Below are 16,389 nucleotides of genomic sequence, written 5' to 3' on the forward strand. Positions count from 1 at the left end.
CTTCTTAGGTTTGTTAAATCATCTTTTCTTTTATACAAGAAAGTGAATTGTAGTTTCTTTTTTTTTTTTTTGAATATTCTAGTTTGGCAAAATGGTAAGCCAGTTATCCTCTGTCATTCCTGCCAGTATTTACTTACTTTTTATGGAATGGAGGGAATTTTACTTGTCTTTAAAATTCTTAACTCTGGGATCCCCTAATCCAACGCTGGTGGGTAAAGGAAGGCTCAGCCGTTTCTACCTTTCTTAGTAGGCCGTGTGCTGTTTCCATAGGCAGAGGAAGATGCAAGGCTGTGAAGGATTACCAACAGAAGGAAAAGGGAGAATTGAACTTCCTCCAAGGAGAGAGCTTCGAGATCATTGGCTTCGTCATACCTGGGCTTCAGTGGTTCATTGGGAAGTCAGTGAGCTCGGGAGAAGTGGGCTTTGTCCCCACTAGGAGCATAGACCCTGATTCTTATTCCCCGATGTGAGTATGACCGTGAGTAAGCCCTGGAACTGGCTGGCTGTCTTTCCCAGTGTTTTGGTTCCCTTTCCTAGAAGGGCACCAGCAGTGTCTTAGTGAGGTAGAGGCAGAGATGCACATTCTGGTTGAAGAATGTGCTAGGAAGGAGGGTTAGTGATACAGGAGACAGCTCAGTTCATTTCACTAAGCTGCCCTCTGTGTTAGGAGAGAAGCAGAGCCACAAGACAAAGGGCCTGCTGTTAGGATCCACCCTATCCAACCAAGAAACCCCTTCAGGACATGGACACAGAAGCATGGTAATCACCAGCTTGGTCAGTAGACATTCCCTTCCTGTGTAGGTCTGGGAGGTAGAACCCAAAGAGGTCTTCACACATTTTGTTCAGGTTAAAATCTGAATGTATTCAAGTCAGCATTGGCTAGAAGAGCAGGGAGCGTCTTTTATTCTTTCTGCCTTGAATCCAAAAGGGCTGGTTCTGAGGAGCAGACCCAACTGCCTTACCAATTGGCAGCAGGTGGTTAGCCTGCTCTGTCCCCTTTGTCATGGGGGTGGAGACAGAGATGACAGTATTGTCCAGTGTCTCTGGAGTGGGCTTCTTACAGGGTAGGAGCAAACAGTAGGAAGCCTGCTCTGGGAAGTACAAGGGGAATCGGAGAGCTGCCTCCTCACATTAAGACAATGAGGCTACATTTTTCGCACTGGGAAAACATGGCCCAAGGACTGTCCCAGGCTTTCAATATTCAGGCTGGAATTTCCTCTCTCCTGGGAAAGAGCCATAAAGAGAGTGGATCAAGGGCAGATGCTTCCTCTATGCCTTGTCCTTTGTAGTGACAGAAGACAGAAGGCCATTTTCTCTGTGCAGAAATATGGAACCCAAATCACACAAACAAGGAAGATCACTTGTTAAGCTCCTGGAGAGGTGTGGAGGGCTCTCAGGACTTATAAGGAGAACAAGGGTATTAAGAAAACTTTCACAAGAAGGATGATGTCTGAGTTAAGCTTTGCATCATCTAAGATATTTTAACAGAAGTAAGGGAGACGCTTGAGGAACAACTTCTGTTCCCCAGGGAATAGGTCACTGGTGTGGCAAAGGTTCTGCCATCCCTGATGTGGAAAATGGGGAGGCCTGTGCAGGGCCATCCTTCACTTTGCAGAGGTGGGGGAGCCACTGAATGTCTGTGTGCAAACTGAAGGTGATGAGTGGAACTCTTGTCTAGGAAGTTAAACCTGGCTTTGGGTGAAGTGTGCATTGGTGGGGGACAAGGAGGCAGGAGACCAGTAAGAAAGTTGAGGCCATCACATAGGAGGAGTGGTGGGAATGGAGAGGAGAGGCCACTGCTGAGGAGAGGCCAACAGGAAGTTAAGGATTCTGGGAGCTTTGCAAATATGGACACCTGTTTTCTGCTCTTATTTAATTGGTTGGAAGGGGCCTGGATTTGATATTTATGAAGGTTCCCAGGTAGGGGCTAGTGGAGAGCCAAGGTGAAAATCATTGCTGTAAACAACTTCCTTGCTTTACAGCAGGGGCCTGTCGGGCCACCAGGAATGAAGTGACCAAATCCAAGACCTTGGGTCCTGAGTCCTGGAGTCCTGATGTTAAGTGCATGAGTCCTACAACCAAGGTTCTGGTGAAAGAAAGAGAATAAAAAGAGCAGAGACTTAGTGGGGAAGAACTATTTCTAGAGCAGCAGAAGAAAGGAGGCAGAGGAAGATAGAGGACCCCACTGAAAGAAAGGAAGGGACCATGGAGGAGGAGGGAGGATAACTAACTCTTTTGTTGGCCTCAGTAGGTAAAGTAGGGCTGACTGAGGAAAGGTCTTTGGGATTGACCATCAGGAGGTAATTTGGAGGCAACATAACTTAATGATTTGCAGAGTTCCAAGTTAGACTCTACCAAAGGCATCTATAGTCACGTGAGTGCTCCCTATCTCTATCAGCTTGTCAGCTCTGTGATTGTATATATTGAGTGCTCTCTTTTTCTTGGTTTTCTTATCTATAAAATGTACATATTGTTAGACTTGCCTAATAGGACTGTCATGAGTTTAAATGAACTAATACATGTAAAGCATGTAGACTGGTGCCTGGCACAGTATGTGCCTGTGATCAATATGCATTGCTCTTATTACTGTGTTCTTGTCACTGTTCATTGTAATCTTTGAGAGTTGGTCTTAATAGGATATTGGAGGTAGGTGTTAGAGATCTTAAGTTATATTTGGGCTTCTGCACCTCACACCTTGCCCCAAATGACAACACAGTACCACACCATTAACTTAGTTGTCACATTAGTTGTAAGGGCTACACTCTCTCACTACAGAACAGCATCTGCCATATCACAGGAGATGACAATACCACTTTTCCTCATCCACAATGTCATCCACTGGCCTACAGCTGGTCACCCATGAGACCCAATGCACCAGTTTGCACATTTGATAGAGAAGGGGAAGGAGAGCCAGGAACCAGGCACAGTGGAAGGAGAGAGGGGAACTGGATCTTTGTACACTGAAGCATTCTCTGGATTGCAGATGTTCCTGAACCATTGCACCTGAAGGGTGGGTTTTGAGTTCAGTGGAGTGACAGCCAAGCAACTGGCCTCAGCAGGGTGCTGAGTTCCCCTGGGTGTCATCCCTGTGTATTATGCCTGTGACTGCCACTGGGTGTCAGTCTCAGCCTGTGTTCATTGGCGTGGGTTTTCTGAGGAAGGGCTGAGCATTTTCTGACTCTCTATCCTCTTCCTGCAGGTCTCCTCCTGGTGTTGGTGTAGTCTTTTATGAAGTGCGTGAGTCTGAGTGAGTGTATGTGTGTGTTTGTGTGTGTGAATGTGTGTGAGAGAGTTTGTGTATGGTCAGAGAGAGAGTGTGTGTGTATCAGATCAGCAGTATTCAGAATGGAATTTCTCTAGATGCTGTTTCTGTATCTTATCTAGCTGGTCCCTTGTACACATGACAAAAGTCTCTATGGAAGCAAATACGTGGGTTTCCTTTTTCTTACAGCACAGCTTTTACACCAGCCATTTCGTTTCACAGGAATAGCAGCTGGAAACCCAGTTTTAAAAACTTGCAGTAAGGCAAGCACTTTGCCCAAATAGACAGATGTAGTATTTGGGTTTCACCAGGGTGACTTTGGGGATCTCAGGGCTTTTGAGGGTAGCAGAATACCATAAATATTTGAAAAGTGTGTGTGTGTTTGTTTGTGTGTGTGTGCATGTTTAAGATGCTTTTTCATCTCTTCTTACTTTCATCTCTTGAGTTTAAGTCCCACTCCAGAGACAGCTGTTTCAACTTCATATGCATTTTTCCAGCCCTTATTCTGATACATTGTAAGCAGAGGTAATTTTTTATGAGCAAAAATGCTATAAGTTTACCTATTTAAAATTTTATATAATTTTTCCTGAAACTTGTCTCTTTTCAGTTAACATTGCAAATCTGGGATTTATTCACATTATGAGAGATGACATTCTTTTTTTAATCTTCTCTTTATTTTTATTATCACTTTATTATTCTTGGTACATTGTGGCATTTACAAAAGTGATTATAATATATGTAGTTAAATTTACCCCCTCCATCATTCTCCTTTGTCCCTCCCTTTTTAGAATAGTTTCAGCAGGTCTCATTTTTCCATTTCATACATGAGTACATAATATTTCCACTCTATTCACCCTCCTACATCCTTTCCTTATATCCTTACCTCTTACGCCAGTAACAACCCCCAGACAGGACCTGTTTTACCTTCCTAGCCTCCATTTTTGAAAAAAGATGTTTTTTGCTTAAGATATTTGCACAGGGAGTTTCATTATGTTATTTCCATGTATATATGTATTATATCCTGAATTGGATCATCCCCTCCATTTTTCTCCTTTTAAATGACACCCATTTTAACAAAGTGTTACTTAAAGGAAATTTATGCTCTTAGATGCCTAAACCAAAAAGAAGTAAGATTATAAGTCAGTACCATGGTATGTCTAGATACTTTATTATGTATCTGTATCAAGTTATAAACTTACGTCTTCAAAAAAGTACATTTTTATCAATTATTTTGCCACAGTTCTGTGAGTTGTAAATGTCTTGCTTGTATTAAATGCTTAAAAATATACTTATGCATGATAATTTAGCTAGATATAGAAAGGGATCTTTAAAGTATGGGAAGAGAAGTTACTATTAATATAAAATTGCAAGTCCGTTGTGCCAGGGTTTTGTCAGTCTTATTAGTGTTTCAGAGAATCAATTTTTCTTTATTTTTTTTTAGCACACTGGAGTTTGAACTCAGGGTCTCACGCCTGATAGGCAGGCGCTCTATCACTTGAATCACTCTTCCAGTCCCAATTTTTCTTTTCTTAACCACCCTTGTTTTCAGTCATTAATTTACAATATTTGCCTTGATTATTTTCTTCTTCTTTCTTAGTTTTTATTTCATTAGTTTATGTTCTTATCATTTAGATTTAATTCTTTCATTCCATGAAATTGAACAGCTTAATAATTGATTATTGGACTCAGAAATAAGAATTAGGAAAGATAGGCAACTCTGAAAGAGCTATAGCTTTAAAGAAATGGACAACCTGTTAAGAGTGATATTATTTTTATTTATTTTACTCAGGACTTGGTGTGTGCTTCTTCACTCTGAAGACTCATATCTTACTTCAGTTCTGGAAAAATCTCAGTCATTCTTCCTTTGAATATTGCCTCTTTCTCAATCTTTAATCTCTCTTCTGGAATTCCTGATAGAGGTATGTTGGATTCATTCTATCTTCAATCTCGCTAAATCAGTTCTTTTATATTGGCCATCTTTTTTGTCACTCTAGGCCATATGATGAACGACTTCCTCAGAATGGCCTTCATTTTCACTAATTCTCTCCTCTGCTATGACTAAACTTGCTGTCCAAAATTTCCATGCTTTTATGTTCCATTTTTGGATTTTTGTTTTTTCCTATTTTTCACATATGGGTTGTTTCTGCTTACAGTGTTCCATCCTTTCATTGTAGCTTCTATCAGTATTTTTATTTCATCATTTTAACCATGCTTATCATAAATTATTCTTCAGATTATTGTTATTTTTAGTTTATTTGTTTGGTCATCTTATAGATTTGTTTGTGGGTAGTTCATTTTCTTCATTTGCATTTCTTGGTTTGTGTTTTTTATTATGTGAAATAATTTTCAACATTTTAAAGATGAACTTTGCATAGGTCCTGCACTAGAGAAAACTCCCTGCAGAATAAGTTTTGCATTTGCTTCTCCTGAAACCTTAGGACCCATACTCCAGCCCTGAATGTGATGCTTATATCATGCAGTGCAAATTAAATCCCACACCTTCAAATGGTGTATGACTTGGTGTTTGATTTTTTTCCCCCCAGGAACTCAGATAAATAAAAAGTATGTTCTTGGTAGGCAGTAAGAAGTTTTGCCATCACCTCTTTTAGGAAGCTAATGCCCTTCTAGACCCCAGGTATTATGAAGGGAGCTTAATTCAGTTCCCTACAACACACAGGTTCAAGGTCACATCTCCTGTTCCTGTAGGGCATCAAAAGGTTAGCCCCAGTTCTGAGGGTTAATGTGCCAGCTCAAACCACCAGGGTCTCTGGCCCATCCACTTTCATCTACCAATCTGAATTTGGTTTCTCCTTTTATTTCTGTATCCCAGAGATTTCCCTTTCTCTCTTTAAAGTTTAAGCACATGTTAAAATATTTGCCTTTGTTATGTGGTGTCCAGAATTTGTGTGTGAGGGGAAGAGTAGCCTTGTAGAATATTTCAACCTGCCAGAACTTTTGCCATGCTCTTCTAACCCATGTCTCATATTTGGAAATCCATAGTATAGTTTGTCAAATTTCTTGAACTGTTTCTAAACACTGGAAAGTCAGGATATTAGCAATTCAGCTCTGCAATGGTCACAAGGGTCCAATACCTCAATTTTAGACTCAGCTTCACCACTTTCTAGCTGTGCAGTTCTGAACATAGCACTGAACCTTTCTGAACTATTTTCTTCATCTAAAAACATGGATTAAAATAAACCTATATCATAAATGGGAAAGAATAATAAATGAAGTAATAAATTTCAGAATACTATTTAAAATTAAGGGTTTTACAAAGGGATCATATATGTATATATACTATTTGAATATATATGTGGATTTAGTTGTGGATTTCAAGAACATTCTGCTTTATGACTGGAAACTTTCATGGTATTGGGTAGAGTCTGGAGATCAGGCCAAAGAGATGGAGGCCATATGTGGTGGAAGAGCCCTGGGCCAGATGTAGGTCACAATTTAAGTGCCAGTTTTGTCACAACTGTGTGGTGTGACTTGAGCAGCTCATATGGTAGATAGTTTCCTCAGTGCTGGCTTTCTAACTGTTTTTACCTGAGATGTGGGGACAGATGGTTGACCATAGCAGTCTTCCTGGCCACTCCATGGACCCTGCTATAACTAGAGAAGCTCTTTTATTTCTTGTTTTACCACTTCACAAACACCAGCTGCATTTTTCTGGTCTCAGTTTCTTCATCTTAAAGAGAGGGTAAAAATGGTACCTGTCACATAGGGCAATTATGGGGATTAAATGAAATCATAGTGTGGGATTCATTATAAACCCTCCAAAGCTATTGGCGGTTATTAGGCTTACAAGGTAATTTTGTTTTGAAAATGAGTTCTGAGGTTAAAAACTTCTGTTTAGAACTGAAAGTGACCTTAAAACTTGTTGAGCTAGCTACTGGACTGAATGCTTTCTAAGGCATTTCCAGATTTCAATTTATGACTTCCTAACAAATCTGTAGTAAGAAAATGAGTCCTAACAATTAAGTTGCACAAAGAGTGAGTACAAAGATTTCTTTTGTTTATAATCATGTCTTCCAGCTCCCAACCTTCTCTCCACCACTCTCTTTTGATGTCACAGAATGCAGTTGTTCTGTGTGTCCTGGAATCAAATCTCGACCACAGTGAATTTTTCCTTCCAAACACAGTAAAACTTTCACTGATCCTCTAGATTTTGCCACTTGTCCCCAATTTTTTCCTGAACTAACCCAAGGACAAAGAAACTTCTTAAATGATTTCTTTTTAAAAATTATTATTATACTGGGGGGTACATTGTGACATTTACAAAAGTTCTTATAATATGTTGTAGTAGAATTCACCCCTCCATCATTCTTATTCCTCCTCCCCCCATTCCTGGAATAGTTTCAAAAGGTCTTATTTTTCCATTTTCATACATGAGTACATAATATTTTCACCATATTCACCCTCCTACACCCTTTCCTTATATCCTCCCCCTCCTACTGCTACCAACCCTAAGACAGGACCTGTTTTACCTTCCTGTTCTTTGTTTTTGAAAAAAAAAAAGACATTTTTGTTCATTTAAGATAGCTATACAGGGTGTTTCTTTGTAACATCCTCATGTATATATGTGTGTTATAACCTGAATTAGTTCATCCCCTCTATTGTTTTCCTTTCAACCTTAGTCCCCTTCTTATAGTGATTTCAACAGGTTTAAAAATTCTGTATTCATTCTTGTATAGGAAATACATCAATCAATCCTTACATTTGTTTGTTTTCAATCCTTACATTTAAGGCAACCAATTTCTACTTCTCCCATTAAAAATGGGAATCAAGAATGGGTGTAGGTTGAGGAGAGGGCTGTGTTTCTCTCAGGAAATGTAGTTTTAGTACGAAGTGTTTTTCAATGTCCACTTTGACCTACTTAACCACCATACAGCTTTGCTTTCCATTCATGAGGTGCTAATAGCCTTCTTGCTCAGCAGTAAAAATGCTGTTTGCAATGGTGCAAAGTCTGAATCCAATTATGGGAAGATGGGTTGATGGATTTTTTAAGGTTTTCACTGCATCCTAGTGTGAAGAGAAGAAGATGGGGATTTGCCTTGCACTGACCTGTCTTTGTCTTTTGCTTCCCATGCAGGAGTAAGAACTCTGCTTTTTTCAGTGATGAGGAAAGATGCTCTCTCTGGACCCTGGGGAGTGATGGGAAGGCTGAGTGTGTTAACTTCCTCCGCAAGTTGGCACATACTGACATCACATCTGTCTACCGGCTTAGTGAGTGTTTGCTCCTCAGACCCCATTGAAAGCCCAGGATCCTAAAACCTAGGAGAAAATCCCTCATTAGGAATATCTCTAAATTCTAATCCCATACAGGAATTTGGGGTTGTGACCACTATTCAACTGATGACTGAGGTCAAATATTATTAGTACAGTTTCCCTTCAGATTTCAGATAATTCTGGGGTTGCACTTGCCATGCTGCCTAGCAACTATGAAAATGATGAAACCAAATCACCTATATCATGGTGGTTAACTGTATTGGTTCCATCCTAATCTTGGAAAGGAAGAACTTCCTGAATTGTGGCTAAAGTCCCTCCTTCTAGGACTGAAATTTATACCTAATAACAAAGGGACAACTGGAAGGGCCCTCAGAGATTATTTCTCCCCTCATTTTGCAAATTGGGAAACTGAGGCTCAAGTGAATTGGTGCCTGAGCCACAATAGGAACCACCCTCTTGTAACTTCTGGTCAGGACAGGATGTTTTACCACATGGCCCCAGACACAATATGACATCAGGCTACTGGGTGTCATCAGTCTTGTGGGGGCACTTGGTCTCTGCACTTAGCACAGTTTTTGGCAATGTCTGAATGATTGAGTGAATGAATGAATGAATGGCACTCATTTCCCTTATGGTGGGAAAGGCCCACTGCTCAGCGTCAGGAAGCACATTCACTCACTGATGACTTGAGGGAAACTCTTTTTCTCTCGTCTCTGTGATGGCATGGCTAATTAGCTGGACACATTTATGGGTACACCCAGAGATTCTGTATAGGGACCCTCAGACCAGCATCCAGGAATTGGAGGCTTTCTTTATGCACAAGAAGCCTTTGTGAAGAGCACCTACCCAGACATCATCACCCAGCCCTTGTCAGCCTTTCTCACCATAAGCAGATCACACTGGTCCATTAGGGTGAGCCAGGAAACTGAAGCCATAGGCACTGCTCTGTATGTGGGAGCAGAGATCTGAAAAAATCAAGGGCAGGCCTTGAGAGGGAGGTGGCATATTTGGATCAAAGATATCTGCCTCATGTTGATCCCTGTTGGAGGAGCCAAGAACAAGCTTCAGACAGCATGTTGCCTCTTGCTTAAAGACCAGGACTTAGCTCTGCTGTGTGCAGGCTGGGCCTTATGGTTGTGTAGGCTGCCTTGGCACCAAGGCAACCAACCAACCAACAGAGGGTCCTTCTTACGGTCAATTTCAGCTCTTCTAAAAAGGAGAGCTCCTCTGATCCTTCCCCCCACTTTGTAATTCACGTACCCTGTATGCTCTCGGTGTCCTGACCCTGAGGAAAATAGCTGTGGTAAGACTGGCACATGCCCCTCAATGTCAGAAGGGCCAGAAGAACTTTCCAGAGCCAAGCTGTTTATCTCTCTCATCTTTTTTTTGGTGGGATCTTCTACCTTTTACAAATTTCAGATTTGAGTATCTGCAATAACAAGCACAGAAGTCCTCCCCAGAGGACAGCAAAAAGAGGCTTGGCTTGAAGACAGCCTGGTCTCAGAGTTCACTGCAGACACAGAATCAGGGCTCAGACAGATGTGTCTTCTCTGCCAGGAAGAGGTGGCATCTTTTCTCTAGTAGCCCCTGTCCCGTGGACTAGGAGCCTGGTCTTCACCTACGCAGCTCCATTGCAGGCTCTTTAGGGAAGAGAATGCATTTCTTCACTGCCAAAGCAATGTCTTCTTGTTTCTCACCTAGCCTCATTTCCCTTTTGTGACATTAGGTGACTGCATTTTAAGTCTCCTTGACCTCTATCACTCTCCCTTCTCTCTCTGCCTTGTCAGTCTCTTTCTGACAAGAAAGGCTGATGTTCTTCAGCCTCATTAACACATCCCCCTGTCCCTTCCTCTCTTCCTGCTTTACTTTCCTTCTAACTGCTTCACCTGTGTGATCACATTCAGTCCTGGGCTTTGGCCAGCTCCTTGTGACCTGCTTGTGACTCTATTTGCATAGTCTCTACTTTTCTCCCTGGCTCCAGACCTACTCCTTTCTCTACCTAGAGCTTTTGGAAGTAACACAAAGTCAGACTATCTAAAACTGCTCTCAAGACTCTCCCATCCACCACTTTGTCCCACCCAGTTACATCAGGGAACAAAACTGGGGGGTCCCAGGTGCATCTCTACTCTGTTTTCTTTACCATCCACTTCTGGCTCTTGGTCTTGCCACTTCTGTAAAGCAGTGTCCAGCACATTGTACACATTAAACCAATGTCCGTCAAGTGGATGGATGATGAATGAATGGAGGAATGAAGAAAAAAAGGATGCACTACACATGCTGAGGCAGTGCCATAGGCCACAAAGATCCCTACCCTTGGAGTTCTGTCCTGGATGTGTTGCATACTTGCTGAGAGATGTGGGCCTTGCAGCTCTCTGGCCTTCAGTTTTTATCATCATCTATCCCCACACCTCATAGTATAGAGTTCATTTCCAGATTTTTCTTCTCTGATTCTGGGTCTTACTTATACCTCAGTTCTCAACCGTAAAGTGTGTGGGTTAAACAGGATGACTGATCCAGGCAGCTCTTAAACTGATCCTGAAGAGGCTTCCTCAGAGCTCATGGCCTGGGCCCTGGAGGCTTTGGCAGAGTGACCTGTTCTGACCTAATACCAGGTCTGTCCTTCATCTTTACCTAGGTGGGTTTGAATCCATCCAGCATCTTCCAAACGATCTGAGTGGTGAGTAGAGATTATGCTGATCCTGACCTCTCATCCCTCAGGTCAGCATGTCTGTCCTCTTGCCAGGAACTGGCTGCCCTGGTTGCAGGTGCTCAGGGGTGCTCAACTCTACCTGTCCTTTCAGCGTCACAGCCAGAAGACTTCAAGAAGGCCACACATAGTAGAGCCTGGGAGGAGCGCCAGGCTGTGGGCTCCAGACATTCTAGTAGCTCTGTGGACTCCAATCTGGAAGAGGAATTCCTCTCAGTCGCTTCGGACAGCTATCACCTGCCAGAGCCTGATGACCTCGATGACCCGGAACTGTTCATGGACCTAAACACCGGTCAGGATGAAGAGGAAGCTGAGAACTTTGCCCCCATATTGGCTTTTCTGGATCATGAGGGTTACACTGACCACTTTAAGAGCCTCTATGATTTCTCCTTTTCTTTCCTCACTTCTTCCTTTTACAGCTTCTCTGAGGAGGATGAGCTGGTGGCCTACCTGGAGGCCTCGAGGAAGTGGGCCAAGAGGAACCACATGACCTGGGCCCATGCCCGTCTCTGCTTCCTCCTGGGCCGGCTGAGCATCAGGAAGGTCAAACTCTCCCAGGCCAGGGTGTACTTTGAGGAGGCCATCCACATTCTCAGTGGAGCATTTGGAGACTTATCCCTAGTGGCTGCTCTGTACATCAATTTGGCTGCCATCTATCTGAAGCAGAGACTGAGGCATAAAAGCTCAACCCTTCTAGAAAAGGCAGGTGCCCTGGTGGCCTGCCTGCCTGATCGTGAGTCCAGTGCCAAGAATGAGCTTGATGTGGTGGCCTATGTACTGCGCCAGGGGATTGTGGAAGGCAGTAAACCCTTGGAGGCCAGAGCTTGCTTTCTGGCCATCCGATTGCTTCTGAGGCTAGGCCGGCATGAAGAGGTCCTGCCCTTTGCTGAGCGTTTGCAGCAACTCTCTGGACACCTTCCTGCCTCAGATACTATGGCCACCATCCTGAGTTTTCTGTATGACAAGAAGTATCTTCCATATCTTGCGGTGGCCTCTGTCCAGCAATGTGGTAACCAGAGTGCCCAGTGGATGTCTCTTCCTATTTGGCAGGTCTACTTGGTCCTCCAGAATACCACCAAGATCCTTGGTACTTCCTTTTCAAGTGGAGGTGAAGTTTCTGCCCTGGCCTGCCCGACACTCAGGCGGGCGCTGGCTGCCTGTGAGGAACAGGCTGACCTGAGCACCCAGCGGGCCCTCTGTCTCATCCTGTCCAAAATGTACCTCCAACACAGGTCTCCCAATGGTGCCATCTACTATCTGAGCCAGGCCTTGATGTTAGGGCAGCTACTGGGTGAGCGGGAAGCTTTTGAGTCATCCCTCTGTCTGGCATGGGCTTATCTCTTAGCCAGCCAGACGAAGAAGGCTTTGGATATACTTGAGCCACTGTTATGCTCCTTGAAGGAGACAGAGTATGTTGCCCAAAGTGGAGTGGTCCATAACCTCCTGGGACTTGCACTGCAAGATGAAGGTCAGATGAGCAGGGCAGCCAAGAGCTATCTCCAGGCCTTGAACAGAGCTCAGGAGATGGAGAATGTGCATAACCAGGCAGTGACTATGGCCAATCTTGGTAACCTGACCCTCAAGGCTCAGCAGCCAGCTAGGGACTATCTCCTGCAAGCTGTCCGGCTCTATTCTGAACTCCAGGCCAGCAAGGAAACGGACATAGAATTGGTACAGGTGCTTCTCTGGTTGGCCCAACTTCTGGTGTCTGGACACCAGCTGACCCATGCCCAGCTTTGTTATGAAATGGCACTGCTGTTTGGCTTAAGACATCAACACATAAAGAGTGAGTATATCCTGTGCTGCTGGGGAGCCTTAGAGATGAGTGCTGGAACATGCTTTGCCCAAGTCCTGTCTCAAGGGATCTCATTCATATCCCTGCTTTATGTTCAGGTCAGCTTCAGGTCACCAGATCCCTCTGCCACTTCTACAGCTCTGTATCCCCAAATCCTGAGGCATGCATCACCTACCATGAACACTGGCTGGCTCTGGCTCAGCAACTCAGGGACCGGGAGATGGAGGGGAGGCTACTGGAGTCCCTTGGGCAACTCTATCGGAACCTAAACACAGCCAGGTGAGATGGGCTTAGGGATGGTTCTAGAAGTCTCTTTCATTCCTTAAGGAGAGACAGTGTTCTTTCTCTTAGGGAGTCAAGTTTAAAGGCACATAGTGCATAGTGCCATGGAAAAGAACACGGTGCCACCCATTGCTTGTTAGCTGTGTGGCCTTGGGCAAGCTATTTAATTTTTCCTTGCCTCAGTTTCTTCATCAGTCAGAGGAGGATAATGATGACATCTGTAGTGTCACTGTGAGGAATGAGTGAGTTAAAGCTCACGAAACACTTGGAACAGTATCTGATTGAAAATCTCAGTAGTGTTTGCCATGCCACTGTTACTTGTGTGTTTCTGTAACAACCCATCATGTGATCATGGCTGAGGGTGTGTAATTCAGAGGTGGCAGTAGTACTGAGGACCATGGAGCCTCCAGGAGGTCTTCATAACCAGAAGACAACTGGAATTTGAGAAAGCAGGGGTGTAAAATTTCATGATACTGTTTGGGGCCTTACCTTCAAAATGAAACTGGAAATTATGAAATGAAGTTTATTATTTTCACCTGTTCACTGAGTTTTAGAATGAGTACACATTTAAAAACAGCTAACTTTTTCAGCTTAATCGTGTTGACAAAACTGTGTGATAGAACCGTAAGACATCCTTTGTTTTGTGACTTTTTCGGTGCTGTCTTTAAAAGCTTTGCGTTTGTAAAAAATCCCTAAATGTAACTATATAACCCCAAAGCATCATTTAACCCTTCCATACTCAAATTAGTCTCACTTGAAGCATCTTGTCATGGCTTGCTGATATTCTCTATTCTCTACTTGGTCTCTTCACCGACCTCTTGATCCTGGTTTAATGACAGTCAGCCTTCAGTTCTGTCTCTAAGAAACCTTTAATGGAGTCCATTAAATCTTGCAGGGTTTGCAAGATTTTCAGTTTCACTTTGCAACAGATTTGCATTGCAAGCTTGTGGTCATAATTATGAATGACTTCTGAAATAGGGCAGGGTACTTGCTAGTGTTGAGTAGAGAGAGGGGGTTGAAGAGAGGCCAATTATGGGGCAGCTTTTGCCTTTAAGCTGCATGATAATCTTGGGTACCTGAACAGTCAGATAATGAACTCTCTTTCTGTATGTATTCACCCCACTCCCTCTCCAATCTCCCTCTGCCTTTTCTTACAAGAATCTGATGTCCTCTGCACTGCCCACTGTTTTTGCCTTCCATGCCAGGAAGAGGGTTTGGGATCCATGCAGCATGTGAGGCCTCGTCTCCACCTGCCCTGCTTCTATTCCAGGACACCCTAGGAGTCTGGATGCTTTTGGTACAGACCCAAAAGGCAGGATTTGATGAACCATTGAGCCAAAATAATCACATGCACATGGTGAAGCATCTTGGAACTCAGCTTTGGGAAAGCTGGATTTTAAGGGAATGAAGCAAGGGTGCCAAGTATGTATCAGACTCACTGCCGCCTCTTGTTACTGTGCAAGCTCAGTCTTAGGTTAATTCTGCTCTTGGCCATTGCCTGCATCCTTTGCTTACCAGCCCCCTCCCCTCATCCCAGTTGTCAAAAGCCCCTGAAATCCTAAAGTGGAACAAGAGAGAGTGCCCCAGATGCTGTTAAGGCCTCATCTATGGCAGTGTTCAGAATCACCGTCCTTAGGAGATGAGGGTGATAAAGAAGAGGTAAGGGTTAGGGCTTCAGTTGCTCCAACAACCAACTGGAGGAAGCCAGAAGCTATGGGGCTGCGAGGGGAGGGCACTCCAAATTGGATAAGGAAACCAGATCTTGCTATGACCTAATAACATGTTATCTGGTGACTTAAACAAGTCACTTCTCTTGGTTGTTGCATTTATAAAGTCAAATCGAGTCAGGAATCTTCCAGTTTCAATTGTATAGTCAGTTAGCTATACAATTCTGATACTGACTTAGTAGAATCCATTAGAATTCCTGCTGCTTCTCTAGAATCTTGAATTTGGAGGTGGGGGCAGATTCTTAAAGTTGTGGGCTTTTTAGGGGATGGGTGAGATCAGAGACCTAAACTTCCAGGGTCTGAAAGACTGAAGTATATCCAGGAGTTCTTGAAAGCAGACATTGTAGCTAGTTCAGAGTTAGGCAGGTGTTGTGTGTATGTGGCAAGCTAAGGGGTAAACTGGTTACTTAGTCCCTAAATTCACTGCCTGGAGCTGCAGCTGTGACTGATGTGGCTCCTGCTGCCCAAGATGGAGAATGGGGGAGATTTACCTGGGGGACTCCCTGGTTCCTTTGCTCAGGGCTCAGGTAAGGAAAGACAGGTGCTCATGGCTTGGAGGCAGGATGTAACGTTGTTAGTGACAAGGACAGTGGTGAGAAGCTCAGATGCTCATGCTAACAACCCTTTGAGACAGCTCGCCTGCACAGCATTAGCTGCAGGGCCAACCCAGTGGGCCGTTCCTTAGGCAGTACTCACTGATAAGGAACCAAACCACACATAATGAATTGGATGTGGGGATGTGCACCCAAATGAGTAATGTAGTTCTTTTTCTAAAATGAAATAGTTGTTTATGGTTAAAAAATTTAAGGCAGCGTTGAAGATTGTAAGTTGAAAAATAAAGGTCCCCTTAGAACTTTCCTTCCCCAAGACTCTCCAGAAGTAACTATGTAAAGATTGAAAATATCCATATAGAAACTTTTATGCATATGAAAGATTATATATGGAATATATTCTCTATAGAAAATATGAATATGTTAAATACAAAATGCACGTCTTATTTACCTAAGTGCAATCATGTTAAAAGTTCTGTTACATAACATACTATTTTTTTGTTTTGTTTTGGCAGTACTGGGGTTTGAATGTAGGGCCCTGTGCTTGCTAGGCAGGTGCTTTACCACTGGAACCATGATGCCAGCTTGAGTTATATAATATACTGTTCTGTTGCTCACTTTTTCTCATTAAAAAATCATTATGAAGTGCTGATCCAGCATTTTTTCACACTGTGGGATGTGCTTTCTGATGTGTCAGGCACTGTGATAGGTGCTGGGGAATTCCATGGTTAGGGAAAAAATCCAAAATAATTATTCCAGATTGACTACAAAGTATTGTAGTCCTATACTTTGTAGGACTGTGTGTATTTTCATTACAGGCATTTAAGCAGAGGCTG

The 16,389-nt window shown here is 43.3% G+C and overlaps 1 protein-coding gene across 4 annotated transcripts in view; it reads left to right on the top strand.

The window, feature by feature from the left end:
• The window catches only part of Sh3tc2 (SH3 domain and tetratricopeptide repeats 2), a 64,467-nt gene that overhangs the window by 23,858 nt on the left and 24,220 nt on the right, over nt 1-16,389 (top strand). For all 4 annotated transcript variants that reach the window (XM_074076691.1, XM_074076693.1, XM_074076692.1 and 1 more), the window contains exons 8-12: nt 271-466; nt 8,355-8,488; nt 11,127-11,168; nt 11,293-12,984; nt 13,092-13,272. In XM_074076691.1, the coding sequence (XP_073932792.1) occupies nt 271-466; nt 8,355-8,488; nt 11,127-11,168; nt 11,293-12,984; nt 13,092-13,272 (2,245 nt within the window). The remainder of the gene's footprint in view (nt 1-270; nt 467-8,354; nt 8,489-11,126; nt 11,169-11,292; nt 12,985-13,091; nt 13,273-16,389) is intronic.

The sequence above is a fragment of the Castor canadensis genome, chromosome 6 (assembly GCF_047511655.1).
Source record: "Castor canadensis chromosome 6, mCasCan1.hap1v2, whole genome shotgun sequence".
NCBI lineage: Eukaryota > Metazoa > Chordata > Mammalia > Rodentia > Castoridae > Castor > Castor canadensis.